Here is a 20,079-nt window from a genome sequence, read left to right on the forward strand (position 1 = left end):
TTAGGGACTTCAAAATTTCAATTTACTAGCTAAAACTTAGGGGTTAAGTAAAAATTGTGAGACACCTAACAAGGAATTGTGAGCTAATAACCCCAAATATTATGGTTGGAATTTTTTTTAAAATGGTGAAAACAAGTTTCCGTAGATCCCACTCGAAAACCTTTTCCTGTGAAATGTTTGGGTCTGTTTGCCCACTGCTCTGTGTCACATCCTGCCGAACGATGACGGGTTTGCAGGGTCTCTCATGTGGAGGATGATGTGGACAGCAGGACAGATATTACATCAGAGTCAGCTCACCTTGGTAATAGAATAGAATAAACCTTTATTATCCCACAAATAAGAAAATTTGGTGGTTACACAGATCTTATAGCAAGAGGGATATAAAATATAAATGCAAGACACAAAGTGGTCCTATACACATAAGCAACTGAAGTTCGTATGCATGTACAGTGAACAAACAAGCTGATGAGTAAGATAACCAAAAAATTGTTAAACTGTGTTACAGAGTCTGACAGCTGTTGGTAAGAATGACCTGTTGGTAGCGCTCCTTCCTACACCGTGGGTGTAAACGTCTACTGTCGAACGAGCTGCTCAGTGCTCGTACAGTCTCATGCAGGGGGTGGGAGGGGCTGTCCATGATGGATGTTAGCTTAGACAACATCCTCTCCTCCCCAACCTGCTCAGTGGACTTCATTAACCCAGCAAATGTCCAAGTGTTCAGTGATAATTTTCATAACACATGTAACGATGGCCCTGTAATATCAATTCCTTTTCAGGTGTGACTACACATATAAGAAAGATTGTCTCACTACCACCTATGAAAACCTTAACTTATAGCAACAAAACATCATGACTGGTACATTGCACTAAGTCAAACATTCAGGTCACCTTGAAGATTTTCTCAAACCACTTTCTTTTAGGATAGCTAGGTTTGCCGTTTAAATGTGTAGATATAAAGGTTTGTAAATTAACACAACACTCGTCTACTGAACAACATGCTCAGAATATTTATTGCATATATATATATATGTGTATATACAGTGGACACTGATTGCAGTAGTAATATCTTGTGCAGTACAACACAACAGCTCTATTACATTTTTCCCACGTTACAAAGAAAACATTGTTTATATTTGGTTAATTCATTCCAGTAAATCCCCACTGCAAACTACAACCTCAATAATTAACATAAAATTATTCATTTGCTGATTAGCAGCCATTATAAGTGGATTTTACAGGCAAACCTGATAAAGATGGAGTACTTTGCTGATGCATCAGTTTGGTTACTGTGCGTTACAGTCAGGCACCAGTTACAACGGTGATGTTTGAATCTGGGGAGATGAACAACCAAGAGAATTAAATGTCAAAAAAGCGAGTGAACCTTAAAAATGTAACATTTGATTTGATTTACTTTACAACAGTTTTCCCTTTAGTTTATTTTATTTTTCAGTTTCATAAAAAAGATCATTCAAAGCTGGCACAATTCCCTTAATGAAAATGTTGCATCTGGTGTAATTATTGATATTAAATAGATGTTTAAATTATGCTAACATTTTTCCTGTCTTATTATCACTTTGAACAAAGACTTGCAGTCCAATTCAGGTTGGTCCTTTCAAAGCGTGCCGACTGCAGTGATGAAATAAACTAAATAAATAAAAAGCTTAAACAATAATCATAACTCTTTGTAACAGTTTATAAATATCTTCTACAGATAATGTTTTGGATATAGACTTCTTTAATATTTTGTAGTTAAAAGTTCGTTGTGCTGAGACCTGTGATTAGTCTGACTGGGAGTTTATTTACCTTGAACATCTGTTGTCATGGTAATAAAGTTATCCCATGTGAAATAATATAAAACTAGTCAACATGAATAAAAGAAGTTAATAGAAATGCTTTGGTGGATTAAATGTTAATAATTTTTTCACTGACTGGATGTTATTCAAAAAGTTTTTTTTACATTGTGCTCGTTCACACTTTGAGGACTGTTACACAAAGCATGGTTTGAGTTTAGTGAGGTAACTTCACTAAGCTCAAATCCAGGTTTTTCACTGTTACGAAGGTTCGCTTCTTACTGGAGTACATCGCCATGGTAACTTGCACTGCAGTCCTAAGCTGCTCTGAAGCTCTGTTTGGTATAAGAGAAATCACCACCTACTGACCAGTCAGTTTGACTTCTTTCTTTTTCATATTTTAGAGAAAAGATTACTTGATTAACTGATTGGGAGAACATACACTAGTCCTCAAGGTTAGTAAGCAACATTAGGTGAGATATGTTTTTACCTGCTGGTTGCAGACTGAAATATCTTTCAGGAAAGCCCCTGTCACTGTACACATGGCAGGTGTAGTTTATGTTGAAGTCCTCCTCCTTCAGCTCAGAAAATATCAGCCAGGTCTCTAACCACGCACCTTTACTGGAGCCATCTTGGGGCAGCAAACTGTTGAAGACAATGAGATGAGATCGTCCTAAAATTCCCAAAAGTCTCAACGTTCTCAAAAGTAAGCAAATAAAACAAATTGATGGAGATTTAAGGTACTGACCGCTGTTCTAACATGTGTACACGGTGAGAGGTGTTAGTCTCAAAGAATCCATCTTTGTCCAACCAATAAATATCAACGATAGGCTTCCCAACACCCGGCACAAACACCAGGCACCTTTTACTGAAGTTGTACCCTGAAAACATGCGCAAAACAGTGACTCAGTATAAACATGAAACTGTATATTTAGCATTTACTCTCCCTGCAGAAGTCTGTGACTTTCAACCCAATATGTTGGCCTAAATGAAGCCTGAGATACATAAATATGAAATCAACAGAACACCACATTTCTCAGAAGATCTTAGAGGACTTACCGCTCTGTGCTTTGATTACATCATTGGAGGGTTCATGCACTTGTGGAACCAAAGAGTAATCCCCTGAAACAGAGAACATCAAATACTGTGTATCTTACAGTAGAGGTTGAATAATCACAAAGATATAATGGAAATTGAATCATATTTCTCTTTCACAGTTTTACAGTAAGCAAACCTAAGAAACCATTATTACTAACACAACTGATGTTTCTTTTTCTGTTATTATTTTTATTGTTAAAATGAAGCGATTATGCTTTTTTCACCGGATTTTTGTCAACGTACAGTAGTGTCAAGATAGTCTTTGAGGCCTTTGGGCTGGGATGTGTTGGGCAACCGTGATTCTGTCCTTTCAACTGCGCTCAGTATAGAAGTCACGATACCTCAGCTCGCTTGCAAGTGTTTGGGAGCTGTTCTGTTCTGTTTTGTTTGTGTTTGAGGGCGTTACTGTATATGCCTGACTAACTGAAGTGGATATCACGGTCAGTTAGCAGTCAAACATAAACCTTGCTTGAATAACAGAACAAAGACACAGCTGCCCTTCTCAGCTGTGTGGGGGCTCCTGACGAGGTCTTTATCTTGTGTAGCCCAAGGCAAACACAGTTTTTGTTTTGTATTTCCCCGTCTTGTGCCACATGCTTGTTCAAGATATAACATAACAATTTTCACTAAGTGAATCTGTGAATCATAATTTGAGGTATCTAGGTGCTAACCTATAAGCTACATGAAGCTTAGCGGGGGATAATTATGACACAGTCAAACCCAAGTAAATGAAAACCAAGTTGAGTGCTCGGAAATACCAGCTTTATGACTGAAGAGCATTGTGCACATCTATACAGTTACTTATTGTATCATCACTGTTATTTTATAATTCATCTTTACATATGGACAAAAAAAATCACTCTGTTGTCTTCTTCCTCTTTTTTCAGCTGCTCCCTTCATGGGGCGCCACAGCAGATCATCTGCCTCTATCTCGCCCTATCCCTATTGCCCCTTTCTGTCACACCCACCCTCCACATGCCCTCCTTCACTACATCCATGAATCTTCTCTGTGTTCTACCTCTTTTCCTCCTGCCTGGATGCTCATCCTCAGCATTATATGTCTAACATAGCCCCTTTCCCTCCTCTGCATGCGTCCAAACCATCCCAGCCTTTCCTCTTTACATTTATCTCCAAACTGTTAACATTAGCAGCCTCTCTGATATGTTCAATGCTAATCTTAATCATTTTTGTCACACCCAGTATAAACCTATATAGATCTTCAAATCCCCCAGCTCGGCCTCCTGTCTCTTTATCATTGCCACCATCTCCAAACCGCCATTATCATTATCTTCCCTCCAGTCAATACTTCCATTGCTCTAGGTTGTCTTCCACCTGCTCCCTGCTCTCACTACAGGTCTGCAAACATCATAATTCACATCATCATAATCCTGTCTGACCTCATCTTCAGCCTGTCCATTACTATCGCAAACAGCATGGTCAATCCCTGGTCCCACCCCCACCTTAAACACCTTCTATCACTTCGAATGCGCCCCGCACCACTGTCTCGTTGTCCTCACATACTTCTTCACCATTCCTGACTACGTCATTCAGAGCCAAAGTTCCTCTCCTAGCATACAAAAGTATGTCATCTGGACCAACTGCCCTTCCACACTTCATCCACTTCATAGCCCCCTCACTTCATTTCAGTGTTTCTCTTAATCTACAATCTCACCTTTGACCTCTGCGCTAATAGTCTCTGACACAGATCCTTTGATGCCACCCAGGGTGAATGTCAGAGTACAGGTATAGGTGCCTTTGTGTTGAAGGTCCACACTGGTAATTTTCAGTCTGGTGCCCCAGTACTCATAGCTGCCTGTTCCGTCCTCTATGGGGTCACAACCCTAGAGGGAGAAACGCATAAGTCTTTTTTCAAATTAACAATGCATGAAGAAAAATGTTAACTATTTAAATTGGAGAACAGTTTACAGCCACTGGGATAGTTTTGATGCTCCTAATCTGTTCAGATAGACATTTAAAGAGTTCCATGATTTTTAATATTATTAAACTGTTTGTTTCCCTTCCACAAAATTAAAGGGCACGCACACAAACACACCGAGACTGGGATCTGCTGTCAGTCAAATTGCAATTTTTAAACACTCGTATCTCCCCAGAGTTTCAATACATTCCTGGTATTGATAGAAGTTGGAATAGTGGTAGTAAATAGTTGAGGCTGCAGCTACTGTGCAGTCTCTCCATTAAAACCATTAGGTTTCATGCAGCACTCAACAACAATTCTGGAGAACTCACTCTGTACCACTTGATGGAGGAAGAGATGTTGTAGCTGTTCAGCTTATTCATTTCGTTCTTCAGAGGGCAGTTCAGATTGTCAGTGACTCCTTTTGTAAGTTGCTGATAAGCTTTCCTCGGCCTTCCACATTCTCCTGTAGGTCTTTCATCCACCACCAGTCGGCTGGCCTCCCTGTAGCAGTGGGAAGGAGTCCTGTTGGGAAATTAAGCAGAAATATTATAAATGAATAGATAATTGGGCACACTCGCCCTGGCAGTGACGGTCATTGTTTGACCTTCTCCACAGTCAAAAATCAAACAATATTAATATTAAATTTGTTGGAATTGTAAGGGATCTTGATCTTAGATTTTGAAAATCTAAATCAAATTCTGTGTTGGGGATAGATAATATTGCAGCAGTGCCGCTGCACGGGAGGCGGACGCACCTGAGCGGAATCCGGTTGTTGTTGTTGGAGTGTGTGGCTGCAAGCTGCAAAGCTGCAGCCCGTGTGTGAACGGCAATCGGAATAAAAGTGTTTGAAAGTACTGAGATGTGGGCGGTTTCGTCATTCTCCTATTATAATTTCCAATACAGTAAAAGCCATAAACCACTCTGTGTTCACTGTGATTACTGATAGATCATGGAGGCAGTTCGATGAGTTGTGTAAGGTGTAAATTAATACTGTGTTCTACTCATTTCTAATATTTCTACTTCTACTAGTGCTTCCTACCTCAGTATGGTCACATAATCCCCACTGTCATTCATGGTTACATTGAGAATCCACAGAGTCTCCTCGTGCACCAGGATGTGACCAGTCTGACTGCTGATTTCTTGGCCTGACACCGAGTTGTACCACGTGATGTTGTACGGGACAGTTTTGAAATCCAAGACTTCTGAGGACACCAGTGTGCTTCTCAGCATAGCCACATCTCCAGGAACAGAGAAAACCCTCTCAAACTGGAGTTTGTAGTCAGTACAGTTCTCTGCAACATACATGTAAGTGTGGAATAGAGAAAATAGTTATTTAACCTTTTATTGCTGAGAAATCAAACATTTCAAAGTCAAATATAATGTTGTTATTTGTTTGAAATTAATTGAATTGAACTGAACTGAACTGAGATGTGACATATTTCCTGCTCCATGTGTTTTTACTTGAACTTTCCCAAGCAGAGTTAAAAATCAGTGTTGTTGTAATTCTATCCCTGGCCACAAGAGGCCAATAAAATACTTCAGATCATGCTAGTGGCTCAAACTGCAGCTTGGCAAAAACATGACATATGATAAATTTACAGAAACATTTAAAAATTTGTTAATGTGTTCAGTGTGTGTGTGTGTGTGTGTGTGTGTGTGTGTGTGTGTGTGTGTGTGTGTGTGTGTGTGTGTGTGTAAAATAGTGTTACTCACCCTCTTCAGATCCTCTACATATTCCACACAGCCCGAAGAAAAACACAAAGCTTACCAGAACTAGACTTAAGTCCATGGCTGAAAAACACACAGATACAAAACATTTACAACACAGCATTCATGCTAGAAAGTATATAAACATCATAAAATAGCAGTCAGGCAACAACTGGAAAATTTTATGCAGTGAAAGCAACAACTTACCAGAGCCTTTAAAACCCATCAATGATCAGCAGAAATTAACGACTTTACTCTGCCTCAGATTTTTCCTCTGCTTGCTTCTCCCTTTCTCTTTCTCTCACGATCTAGCTTCCTCCCTCCTCATTCCTCATGAGTGACTTGTGTTGTTGCGTTTGAGGAGTTGTTTATATAAACCTCAAATGCTACATAATGCTCTTTGAGTGGAAACAGAACTTTGCAATTTTAGGCGTTGCTGGAAGAAGGAAACTGTCTTGTAAAGAAAAGTAGACTGAAACTAACAATGCAAAGTTTCCTCAACTGCAGTGCAGCCCAGAGAGAAAGTTTCAAGTGTAAACTGGAAAATACAAAGTCTCCAACCAAACAATTATCATGGTAAATGGACTGATTCTTATATAGCGCTTTTCTACGCTCCCGCAGTACTCAAAGCACTGTATACAACATGCCTCATTCACCCATTCATAGAAGCACTTCTAAACTCAAGTGGAAACTAATAAACATTCACACTCCAATGAATGCATCGGAGGGCAACTTGGGGTTATTATCTTGCCTAAGAATATTTGGCATGCAAACTAGGGAAGCCAAGGATCGAACCACCAACCTTCCAATTATGGTAAATGGACTGGTTCTTATATAGCGTTTTTCTACTCATCTGAGCACTTAAAGCACTTTACACAACTTGTGCATTCACCCATTCTCAAGCACATTTTTCTTAGTGCTTTATAACTAACATTCACACTCCGATGGATAGGGATGGGTATTGATAAGATTTTAACGATTCCGATTCCATTTTCGATTCTGTTTAACGATTCGATTCTTTATCGATTCTCTTATCGATTCTTTTTTTTTTTTTTTTTTTTTTTTTTAAAAAGGAGAACACTAAGGTCGATTAGCTTAGAACTTTGTTTTATATCTTCTCTTTGAACAAGATAGAAACTTAGGAGTAACATGGCCTTACAAACCCAACAGTGAGAGCTTCAGAGATCCAGCCTACGGCTCTTCAATGGGGTGTCACAGGGTCCCCAGGAAAAAAAAATTGTAAATGTAAAATAATAAAATAAATATTCTTCTGTAGCAATAACAAAGTATAACATAAATTGTTCTGTGGCAATTACACAAGAATATCCAGTAATGTCCCTGCCTACAATTAAACACATTCACTTATCAAAAATCATCTGCTGTGGCAAACGGGTGCAAGCCTTTGACCACAAACTGAGTCACTGCTCTGTGACATTCGTCTATCCTGCCTGAAAGGAGACGCTGCCGGCAGACTGCAGCGAGAACTCCCAGCATCTGAGCCAGACTGTCACGGTGCGCTGTGACAGACCGTGCGGTGGTGTGTGTGGTGGACCCAGGTGCGAACACAAGTGAGCAGACGGGAGTGAACTTTAAACAAAAGCGAGCCTTTTATTGTGGCTGGTAACGCAAGAGAAACAAACAAGAATAAGGGCAGCACAAAAGCAATAACTAAAACAGAAACCTAAACTGGAAATGAACTAAGGTAAGGCTATGACTTAGAATACAACAGACTGGGCATGGAAACATGGAGGGTGGGAACACAGACGACGCAACACAGACTGTAAGAAACACAGAGACTAAATACACATGAGGGATGATCAGGGGAAGTGGCCACACATGGGAACGCAGCTGATATACATGAACTTAACGACAGGAGGAGTGAAACTGAATACACTGACATTCAATACAGACTTTCAAAGTAAAACAGGAAACATGGAGATTAGACATGACATGAACTAAACATAACCATGCAGACATGACTCATGACAGATAGACGCACGAACCAGGGAGACTCAGTACAGGGGAAGATGACAGAAGCGACAGCATGAACTTGACAACACAAGACACACGGACATAAACACATGAAGGGCAAGGGAGGCTATATACAAGGGTAATATAATTACAAATGAGCTGGAATAACTAAATGAACCTAAACAATCAATAAACATCAAAACAGACTAAACACAAAACACTGGGTCGCACGACCCAGGACCATGACACCACCCCCCCACCAAGGGCTGGCTCCAGACAGCCCCAAACCAAAAGAAACAGACCACCGAGCCCGGGCGGGCGGCGGGGGACCAGGACGGAGGGACCAGAACAAGAAAAAAACAGCCAACAGAAAACACTGGAGCATGTGACAAAAGTCCAAACATAGTTCAGGGGGTCGGCCCGGAGGGCGGCAACACACCAGCCCACAGTTTACGAGTTCAGGCGGCCGACCCGGGGGTTGGCAACCCAACAGGCCACGCCATCTCCCATCAGGAGGCTGTCCATGTGAGAGGCAGTGGCTGTGCAGTTCGGGAGGCCGACCCGGAACGCGCGGGCACAAGAGTTCAAGGGTCATACAGTCGGGGGGGCGACCAGGCGGGCGCCACAGGTGACAGAGCCGGTCAGGAGGCCAGCCGTGCGGAAGGCAACGGTGGCGGCGAAGGGGACGGCGGAGCAGCTCAGGGGGCCGGCCGCGCGGAAGGCAGCGGCGGTCCTCCAGTGTCAGGCGTACTGGCCGAGGCCCGGTGGGCACAGGACCAGTCGAGGTAGGACCAGGCGGTGGCGTGGCAGCCACAGGTGACGGAGCCGGACCAGGCGACGGCGAAGCAGGAGCTGCGGCAGAGGCTGGACCAGGCGACGGCGAAGCAGGCGCTGAGGCTGGGCCAGGCGAAGTAGGAGCAGAAGCCGAAGCTGGACCAGGCGTAGCAGAGGCAGAGGCTGGACCAGGCGTAGCAGAAGCAGAGGCTGGGGCAGGCGAAGCAGGAGCAGAAGGTGGCTGGATGGGCGGCTCGGGCCCCCCAGCTGACGTGGCTTGAGGCCGGATGGGCTCCTCGGGCCCCCCAGCTGACGTGGCGTGAGGCCGGATGGGCTCCTCGGGCCCTCCAGCTGACGTGGCGTGAGGCCGGATGGGCTCCTCGGGCCCTCCAGCTGACATGGCGTGAGGCTGAACGGGCTCCTCGGACCCTCCAGCTGACGAGGCTTGAGGCTGAATGGGCTCCTCGGGCCCTCCAGCTGACGAGGCATGAAGCAGCGGGGGTGCTGCGAGGTGCCGAGGTGGCACACCCAGGCATCCAGCTACAGGTGCAGGATGAGCAGTGATGGAGACCCCTGGCAAAACAGAGAGCTGAACAGGGGACTGAGCCGTTACCCTGGCAGAAGAAAGATGCCGCTGACTCTCTGGGAAGTTTAATGTAACATCACACGAGTCATTTTCCTTCCCACACACAAAGTCAGTGTCTTTATTCCCAGTCTTTGGTTCTTTACACTCAGAGGCAGAAAAACACAAACTCAGATTGGCTGCCTCACCCTCACCAGGATTACATAGATTAATCTTGGTCACACAGGCAGCATCTACCCTGTAATATTGCCCAGAGTCCGTAACGGTCTCAGCATCAGCTCCAGCGGAAGTTTCGCCATCCCTAGCAAGCGAGTTAACTGTTAAGAAAAACCCCTGTTCAAAAGTTGGACCCCCAAGGCTCTCAGAACAGTTCATTTCCTCTAAGGAAACGTCACGTTGTTTTCCTGTGACAGTCTTCACCTGTGACAGGGTTTCAGTCACCAAAGGGGCTAGTTCGACCACATGAGCTGCGTGTATAACTGAACCGTTCATGGAAACATGGTTAATCAGTTCATGGCTAGGTTCCTGGACCTCCATTAAGTCGGCACAACTGGGTAAAGAAGACTCATTCACGTCCATTTTGAAGTCATGTGGTGGACTTGTAACCTGATCAGAGTCTGTGCTTACAGATACAGCAGTTACACTTAGTTCTGATGGGATGGCTGGCACTAGGTTAACGCCAAGAGTCTGAATGAACTTTTCTGTGATTGGTTTGACAGAGCCATTAGCTTTAGCAGAGAACATATTAGGCACAAATGAAACAAAAGTGGTGCTGTCAGAGGGGATTGAAGCCTCATTACGCTCTGACTGACAGGAATCATGCGGCTCGGCCTGGTATTTGGCAGTCTCAGGCCTGCATTCCCCAGCTAGCCCCCCACCAGAAGTTGATTTAGACAGAGACTCTGAGTCATCTATGAATGGAAGTGCAGCTAACACAGTGTCTGATAGAGCAGTGGCTGCCAGTGGTGGTGCAGACTGGGAGCTTACTAAATCAGTAGTGCTCCCAACCAACACCCCATCCTGAAATGAGTTAGAAGAAACAAAAGAACATGATTCCAAATTTACACAAACTGAAGGTAAAACATGATCATTAGAGACAGTATCGGAGGCCATCCTTGCCAGAAATGAGGCAGGCGAAGTAAAGTCTAAGCGGATTGGAGACGGCGAGCGGCTGGTAGGCTGTGCAGCAGGTGAGAGGTCCTCCTCCGGGATGAGCCAGGGCTTCCACCGGAGCTCGTCCTCCCGATAAGCCCGTAACACCTGCTGCCGCTCTTCCTCGCCAAAGTCTATGGCCTCCGTCGTCTCCGTGTGCCACGCCGTGCGGCCAGGCCGCGGTGAAGACGCGGAAGCCGACGGGGCGCGAGCGGAGGGTGTGTCGGTGGCGAGCCTCACCGTTCCAACCGCAACTGCTTCTGGCTCGCGAAGCAGCGGGGAAATGGGACAACAGCAGGGCTCTGGCGGCACCGCCCGCACACTAGGCAGCCGTGGCTGCGGACAGAGTTGGAGAGCGGTGATGAGAAAGTCAGTGATCAGCGGGTGTAGTGCCTCCCATAGCCAGGGAAACACAGACACGCATACTCCCGCTTGGCGGGCTAACTCCTCCCGTTCCTCCTCTCCGGAGCACCGCAGCCATTTACCACATAGCGACTCCACCGTCTGGAGGATCTCCCTCTCTTGTGTCGCTGGGTCCGACATGGTCGCGTCGTACTGTCACGGTGCGCTGTGACAGACCGTGCGGTGGTGTGTGTGGTGGACCCAGGTGCGAACACAAGTGAGCAGACGGGAGTGAACTTTAAACAAAAGCGAGCCTTTTATTGTGGCTGGTAACGCAAGAGAAACAAACAAGAATAAGGGCAGCACAAAAGCAATAACTAAAACAGAAACCTAAACTGGAAATGAACTAAGGTAAGGCTATGACTTAGAATACAACAGACTGGGCATGGAAACATGGAGGGTGGGAACACAGACGACGCAACACAGACTGTAAGAAACACAGAGACTAAATACACATGAGGGATGATCAGGGGAAGTGGCCACACATGGGAACGCAGCTGATATACATGAACTTAACGACAGGAGGAGTGAAACTGAATACACTGACATTCAATACAGACTTTCAAAGTAAAACAGGAAACATGGAGATTAGACATGACATGTGTTATGATATTTTGATACCACGGTAAGCATTTACAGGATATTGTTTTATACAGGAAAACTGTTACTCAATAAGGCCAATCTACTAGTTGTTTTTCTCTTTCTCTGTGACCCAAGAATTAATGTGTAAGACTCACAAGCTGGTACCTCAAGGTCGAAAACACCACAGAGATGAGACCACTTCCTTACTCCCATCCTCCCTTTTTCTTTATCTCCTGGAAAAGGCTCGTTAAAGGCTAGGTGGTTTGTTTCAGAATTCACTAATGAAAGAACTCTGTATTTTATGTCTAGGAGTGTATTTTGCTGGGATGATCATAAATTGTAGCTGAACTGATAAACTACACAAGGGATACTTTGCTCAGAAGGCAGGAAGACGTTTCCTTATTTGGTCTGTACCGGTTTGAACTGGGAAAGCTGACACACGAACCTTTTTTTCTCTATATAAACTGTTATGTACTAAATAAACCTTTGAGTTGATTTGGGAAGGCAACCTGAAGCAGTCTGTGTTTCCTTGTTCTCCCAAGCTGCTCCCGGCGCTGTAACTAACCCAGCTGAACGGCATACCTGAGTGTTACTTTAAATAATTAGGAATCTTAGAAGGAAAGGACAGAACTCTGCTTATCGCTCACGCCACGGAGGAAACCCGGGACGGCAATTTCCTTCAACATGAACTAAACATAACCATGCAGACATGACTCATGACAGATAGACGCACGAACCAGGGAGACTCAGTACAGGGGAAGATGACAGAAGCGACAGCATGAACTTGACAACACAAGACACACGGACATAAACACATGAAGGGCAAGGGAAGCTATATACAAGGGTAATATAATTACAAATGAGCTGGAATAACTAAATGAACCTAAACAATCAATAAACATCAAAACAGACTAAACACAAAACACTGGGTCGCACGACCCAGGACCATGACACAGACTCTGTCTCTCTCATCATGGTCACCTACATGTACAGTAATGGCAGGTCTTGTAATAAGGCAGATCGCGCTAACATAATATGCACTGTTAGTTGATTATTTACCTGCCGCATTAACGGAAGAGGGCGTGCAAACGTTACCGCTGCTGCTGGGAGAGTCACGAGTCCGGAGTGGAATTAAAAACACGACATTCATTTAAGGTCATCGCGTGTTTTGTGAGCAAATGCTTTTGCATATTCGTAGTGTTTCCTCCCTTAAATGAAATATCTACTTTGCAAGTTGCCCTGTTGTCATCGGTTCTCATAAAGTATAATCAAACTTTTGAGCGTTTGAGCCGCTTAGGCGCCATGTTTCCTGCCAGGTAAATGACGCTCCGCAACGTGGTGACGTCATTCGGGGCGACTGGAATCGATAAGGGAATCGTTTGCAAAAATGGCAAAAATGGCAAACGATTCCAAGGAATTGAAACAGTGGGAACCGGTTCTCAACAAGAACCGGTTTTCGATACCCATCCCTACAGATGGATGCATCGGAGAGCAATTTGGGGTTAGTATCTTGCCCAAGGATATTTGGCATGCAGGGGAAACCAGGAATCGAACCACCAACCTTCCAATTAGTAGGTGATCGGCTCTACCACCTGAGCCACAGCGCCTGGTATTCCCAGGTGGTCTCTCATTCAACTACTAACCAAGCCCAACCCTGCTTAGCTTGCGAGATCGGGCATGCTCAGGGTGGTATGGCTGCAGTCAGTCACTGCCTGACTCTGCCAGCGTTGGAGAAAAAAAACTGCTTTACTTATTATTTTAACCTTCATCTTGGCAACTGGGGTGAGCACAGACCGCTGAAGTATTGTCAGTCAGTTTGTTCCCAATGATGTCACATTATTGCTTTCCATTTCTACTTTGATTAGTGCTTTAAAAATCCAAATGTTTTGGGGTCCAAGGGGACCACAATCAAAAGCACCCAATCCGATGTGTGAAGTTTTAATAAGTTTTAAGTTTAATAAATGGAACTCTTTGTAAATATTTGTTTCTCCTATCACATGCAAGCATGTCTGAAGACTAGCACGAGGCAAAACTGTGTGCTGTAACTGCCTGCAGTCCTACTGTTGTCTAAGGCTGTGCTGCCCTATAGGCAATTATTTGAGACTGTTTTTTGTGTTTAATACATCTTGACAATTGTGATTTTTAAAGTCTAGAAGAACTGGCTCGTTTCCCTTAGTTTTACTTAAAAGTAACTTTATTTGTCTGGGTAAGCCTGTGATGACATCACTTCCTGTCCAAAAAAATTCGGCCCTGTCTCACTATAGCTGTGTCCCAATTCAGGGACACAGCAATGACTGTTTAAAAGACTTTTATACAGTCATTGGTAGCGACACGTACAAATCGAGTCTACCCGATCCATACCTCGCATGTGCAGGTGTTTTCCAGGGATCTGGAAGCTGTTCGGATGACTTAAAGCAGCAGCACTTTCTGCACCTGCATAAACTCCAGGACACGTTTACTAACAGTGTTTGTTGCTGTGTGTGCTGCAGCTGAAGCTTTGAATTTTTTTTTTGAGAGTTAATATTTTGGCTAAGATAAGATAAGATAACCTTTATTAGTCCCACACGTGGGAAATTTGTTTTGTCACAGCAGGAAGTGGACAGTGCAAAAGTTATGAGGTAAAAATTAGAATACAATAAGAACTAGAAAGTGCATTTTCTGAAGAAACTGCAGTGTGAATGCTTGAATCTGAATGTATGCACTGAAATGAATTAATTGCTGAATTTTGAGTTAAAAATATTGAATGAGATTAAAAAAAAACAAAAAAAAACAACGAATTTAACCTGAAAACAAAGGTGCTGAACTGCTAAAAGCTGAAGGTTACACAGAAGAAGGAGTTGGAAAAAAGCTGAAAATGTTTTAATTGTAAATTAGAAAAACCTAAGAAATGAGAAAAGAACATTTAGAGTCAGAAAACATCTGAAAGAATATTAAAAGGTCATATTCTTTGAATCACTGAATGACTAAAATGTGATCTCTCCACTTGGATCCACACAGTTTAAAAAGTTTTAATGTCTGAGCTTTGAAAGACAAGATGTTGGAAAGAGAACAACAATGGCGACGTTTTGAGGGTAAAATGATGGCTTTAACACTGTGGACACAGCAGCAGTTGAAAGAGAAGTGTTTAAGATGAATCTTGGCAGAGTGGCAGGCAGAGCTCGTTAAGCAGGCAGGTGTGAGCCTGGTTGCTATAGTGACCGCACCCAATGGCTCCATACACACGTACGCAGACATGCACCTCACTTTTGCTGCTTAAAATGAACAGAAAAGTCAGGCCGAAACAAATCGTTCCCAAATGAAAAGTAAAAGTCGTACTGACAAAATTCTTTCACCGTGAGCGACAGCCATGTCTAGTCTACCAAATTCTCAGTTTTCATGTCTGTGGAGTTTATTATATGGACGTGGTGACAGTGGAAAGACACCATGCTCTTCTGATTTTCAAACGAACCTTCTGAGCCATTTTAACATTAGAGTCTATGGAAGAGTTGGAGGGAGGAGGCTGTGCATTGGTGACATTTATGAAAGAACCGTAACACCTAGGACAATAGTAAACACATTGGATGAAAGAGGACAGCCATGGCTACGTTTTGAGGGTAAAATCATACCTGTAGAGCAAACGCTGCGGACACAGCAGCAGTTTTAAAAAAGATTTTAAGATTAATTTTTTTGCTCCTCTCACTCTAGCAGTTGAGCTGTCTCACTCTAGCCCCAACATTCCGTCCCATACACACCCATTATAAATTTTGAAACGGGTGAAAAAACATCATGAAACTTAAACTGGAACTGAAGAAAAAGTATAATAGATATTGAAAAGATAAATACAAGTTGAATAGTTGAATGTCTTGTCTTCGTTTTAAAGTTTGAATGGTGGCTCTATGTCAATGTATGTGGAAGTAGTAAGAGTTTAAAAATGAGTAAGTTGAATGAGAATTTGAAGGGTCTCCCCATTGAAATACATGGGAAATTTTTGTTGAATAAAGTTGAATAAAATTAAAAATATAAATGTTAAAAATGAGAAAAATAGAAGCAATCATGTCCAAAATAATAGGAATCTAACGATGTTTGAATGGTTTTTCTAAGTTGAACGGTTTTGAAGGAGTAGGCTTTCAAAAAACGTACGGAATAGATAATAATAAAATAGAACTAGAAAGTGCATTTTCTGAAGAAACTGCAGTGTGAATGCTTGAATCTGAATGTATGCACTGAAATGAATTAATTGCTGAATTTTGAGTTAAAAATATTGAATGAAATTAAAAAAAAAACAACCAAATTTAACCTGAAAACAAAAGTGCTGAACTGCTAAAAGCTGAAGGTTACACAGAAGAAGAAGTTGGAAAAAAGCTGAAAATGTTTTAATTGTAAATTAGAAAACCCTAAGAATTTAGAAGAGAACATTTAGAGTCAGAAAACATCTGAATGAATATTAAAAGGTCATATTCTTTGAATCACTGAATGACTAAAATGTGATCCCTCTGCTTGGATCCACACAGTTTAAAAAATGTAAAAGTCTGAGCTTTGAAAAACACGGTGTTGGAAAGAGAACAACGATGGCGACGTTTTGAGGGTAAAATGATGGCTTTAACACTGTGGACACAGCAGCAGTTGAAAGAGAAGTGTTTAAGATGAATCTTGGCAGAGAGAGAGAGAGAGCTCGTTAAGCAGGCAGGTGTGAGCCTGGTTGCTATAGTGACCGCACCCAAGGGCTCCATACACACGTACACAGACATGCGCCTCACTTTTGCTGCTTAAAATGAACAGAAAAGTCAGGCCGAAACAAATCGCTCCCAAATGAAAAGTACATGTCGTATTGACAAAATTCTTTCACCGTGAGCGACAGCAGCTTCTAGTCTACTGAATTCTCAGTTTTCATGCCTGTGGAGTTTATTATATGGACGTGGTGACAGTGGAAAAACACCATGCTCTTCTGATTTTCAAACAAACCTTCTGAGCCATTTTAACATTAGAGTCTATGGAAGAGTTGGAGGGAGGAGGCTGTGCATTGGCAACATTTATGAAAGAACCATAACACCTAGTACAATAGTAAACACATTGGATGAAAGAGGACAGTGATGGCTACGTTTTGAGGGTAAAATCATACCTGTAGAGCAAACGCTGCGGACACAGCAGCAGTTTTAAAAAAGATTTTAAGATTAATTTTTTTGCTCCTCTCACTCTAGCAGTTGAGCTGCCTCACTCTAGCCCCAACATTCCGTCCCATACACACCCATTATAAACTCTGAAACGGGTGAAAAAACATCATGAAACTTAAACTGGAACTGAAGAAAAAGTATAATAGATATTGAAAAGATAAATACAAGTTGAATAGTTGAATGTCTTGTCTTCGTTTTAAAGTTTGAATGGTGGCTCTATGTCAATGTATGTGGAAGTAGTAAGAGTTTAAAAATGAGGAAGTTGAATGAGAATTTGAAGGGTCTCCCCATTGAAATACATTATAAATTTTTGTTGAAAAAAGTTGAATAAAATTAAAAATATAAATGTTAAAAATGAGAAAAATAGAAGCAATGTTGTCCAAAAGAATAGGAATCTAACGGTGTTTGAATGGTTTTTCTAAGTTGAACGGTTTTGAAGGAGTAGGCTTTCAAAAAACGTACGGAATAGATAATAATAAAATAGAATAATAATAATAAAGATTCGAATAACAATACTGTGAATGCTTTTCAAGCATTCACACTAATAATAATAAAGATTAGAAGAACAATACTGTGAATGCTTTTCAAGCATTCACACTAATAAATACAGTACACAACTGTACAGAATAGAATAAAATAAAATACTATATACAGTAGAATAAAATAAAATAAATATACAATAAGATAAAAATAGAATACAAATACAAATACTATATACAACTGAGTAAAAATACAACGATGACAGAAAGGATTATTGCACTTAGTATTATTGCTTATGTATGGATGTGTGTGCTTGATCAGTTAAAGTCTTTATTATGGAGTCTGACAGCAGTGGGGAGGAAAGACCTGTGAAATCTCTCCGTCCCACACCGTGGGTGCCGCAGTCTCCCACTGAAGGAGCTGCTCAGTGCTGTCACAGTCTGCTGCATGGGGTGGGAGATGTTGTCCATCAGGGATGACAGCTTAGCCGCCGTTCTCCTGTCACTCACCACCTCCACTGGGTCCAGAGGGCATCCTAGAACAGAGCTGGCCCTTCGGATCACCCTGTTCAGTCTCTTCCTGTCCCCAGCAGAGATGCTGCCGCCCCAGCAGACCACACCATAAAAGATAGCAGAAGCCACAACAGAGTCATAGAAGGTCTTCAGGAGTGGGCCCTCCACCCCAAACGACCTGAGTCTCCGCAGCAGGTACAGCCTGCTCTGCCCTTTCCTGTAGAGGGCGTCTGAGTTATGAGTCCAGTCCAGTCTATTGTTCAGATGAACACCATACCTTAATCCATACCTGCAATTTTTTTTGCCCCAAAAAGAGTTATGTACGAAACGACGGAGAGCACGGCAGCTCCGTACAAAGACATACGTGACGAAAAGGCAAAAAACGGAGGAGGAAAAAATCAAAGGAGTGAAAGGGTCAGACCCACACCCAAACTTCTCATGGCTTCCAAAGCAGGAGAAATGCTGGCAGCATGCTGTCGTTTTCTAATAAAAGTGTTGGGAGCTCTGAAATGTGTGGAGAACATCTCAACACACACTCAACCTGTAAACATGCAAATGCACACACACCTGCTGCTAATGCAGCCAGGGTTTGACTGGTACCATTCATATGCAGCAGGGGGCACCAGAGGGCTGGGAAAGGTTGGAGGAGCAAAGCATTGATGTTGGAGCAGCAGGCTGGTGATTCTCCAGAGGTTTTTACCAGCCGGGGATTACCAGAGGTAACGTTATGCAATATATTCAGTTTTATCATTCATATCCTGTCATGGCTCGCTGCGTGGCAGGCAGGATGAGGACCCAATCGCAAAAACTCACGGACTCAAGGGATGAACTCAAAAGGCAGGGAAATCCACGCAGCATGAGGGAGAACGCGACACAGAACTGAGGGAGACGCAGACATAAATACACCAAGGGTTAACAAGCGGAGTGGGAGCACATGGGGAACACAGGTGACACTGATAATAATCACGAGACATGGCAGGAGTGAACACAACACTGACGGGAGAGGTGAAACAGGAAGTACAGAGGTTCAGACAGGAGGAGAGAGAGCACGAGTAGAACACCAACATAACGGGCAGGGGAGACACGGAATAAACACGAAAGGGGACGAGGGCTCATGAATACACAGAGGGGCACACAGGGGGTGAGAGTCACAAAGGGAAAGCACTCAGGGAACAACACAACAGAGCAACTCAGGAAACATGGCCTAAACAGGGAACTGAATACAAAGACACATGAGAACTAAGAATACTGGGCCAACATGGCCCAGGATCATGACATATCCAATGTTAACTGTAGCTGGACCTCCTCAAAGCATCGACCAGGGTGGCACATACTAGGGCTGGGTATCGTCACTGATTTCTAGAATCGATTCAATTCCGATTCACAAGGTCCCAAATCGATTCGATCCACGATTCGATTTAATTCGATTCGATTCGATTTAAATCTGGGAAATTTTGACAGTCAGAAGTATAATTCAGATCAGAACATTTACATATTTTTGTATCTATAAAAAGGAAGCTGACACTCGCAAGACTTTATCCAAGGTGTGAGCATCACAGCAGATGCCTTTGTGTCAAAGTAGCTGAGGATAAAACACAGAAAAACATGAAGGTTTTCCTGGCCTGGGATTTTATAAAAATATTCTGCAGTACATCAAAAACGAAAGAAAACCATTAATTAATGAACATTACCTCTGACGTTACAGCGGTTTTATTAGACACACGGCTAAGCATTTTGCATTTTGAATAATATTAAAAAGTTTAAATTTGTTCAGTATTGAACAGCAGAAATGAGGTTTTCTTTTCGGAAGAATGTAAAAGGGAAAAAAACAGCAGCTGACAGCGCTGTAAACAACAGTAGACTTGTGCGTAACAAGCAAGCGAATAATGAAGAAAGCGAAACTGTTCGAGAGAGGGGGAGGGAGAGAGGGAGAGAGAGAGAGCTGCGCATCGCGGTGGAA

At 42.8% G+C, this 20,079-nt stretch overlaps 1 protein-coding gene across 2 annotated transcripts; it reads right to left on the bottom strand.

Annotated features, from left to right (window-relative positions):
* Positions 1-293: 293 nt before the first annotated feature.
* Positions 294-7,903, bottom strand: LOC113008370 (interleukin-1 receptor type 2-like). Of its 2 annotated transcripts, none has more exons than XM_026145735.1 (9): positions 7,880-7,903; positions 6,520-6,597; positions 5,846-6,098; positions 5,136-5,328; positions 4,561-4,729; positions 2,850-2,912; positions 2,539-2,671; positions 2,281-2,435; positions 294-1,331 (listed from the first exon to the last, which is right to left on the bottom strand). In XM_026145735.1, exons 1-9 carry the CDS (start codon positions 7,887-7,889, stop codon positions 1,300-1,302), a joined length of 1,086 nt encoding a protein of 361 aa, XP_026001520.1. In that variant the 5' UTR covers positions 7,890-7,903; the 3' UTR covers positions 294-1,299. The 2 variants fall into 2 exon arrangements, with proteins under 2 accessions (XP_026001520.1, XP_026001519.1); XM_026145734.1 differs by lacking the exon at positions 7,880-7,903 and adding an exon at positions 6,721-6,845.
* Positions 7,904-20,079: the final 12,176 nt, after the last annotated feature.

The sequence above is a fragment of the Astatotilapia calliptera genome, chromosome 16 (assembly GCF_900246225.1).
Source record: "Astatotilapia calliptera chromosome 16, fAstCal1.2, whole genome shotgun sequence".
NCBI lineage: Eukaryota > Metazoa > Chordata > Actinopteri > Cichliformes > Cichlidae > Astatotilapia > Astatotilapia calliptera.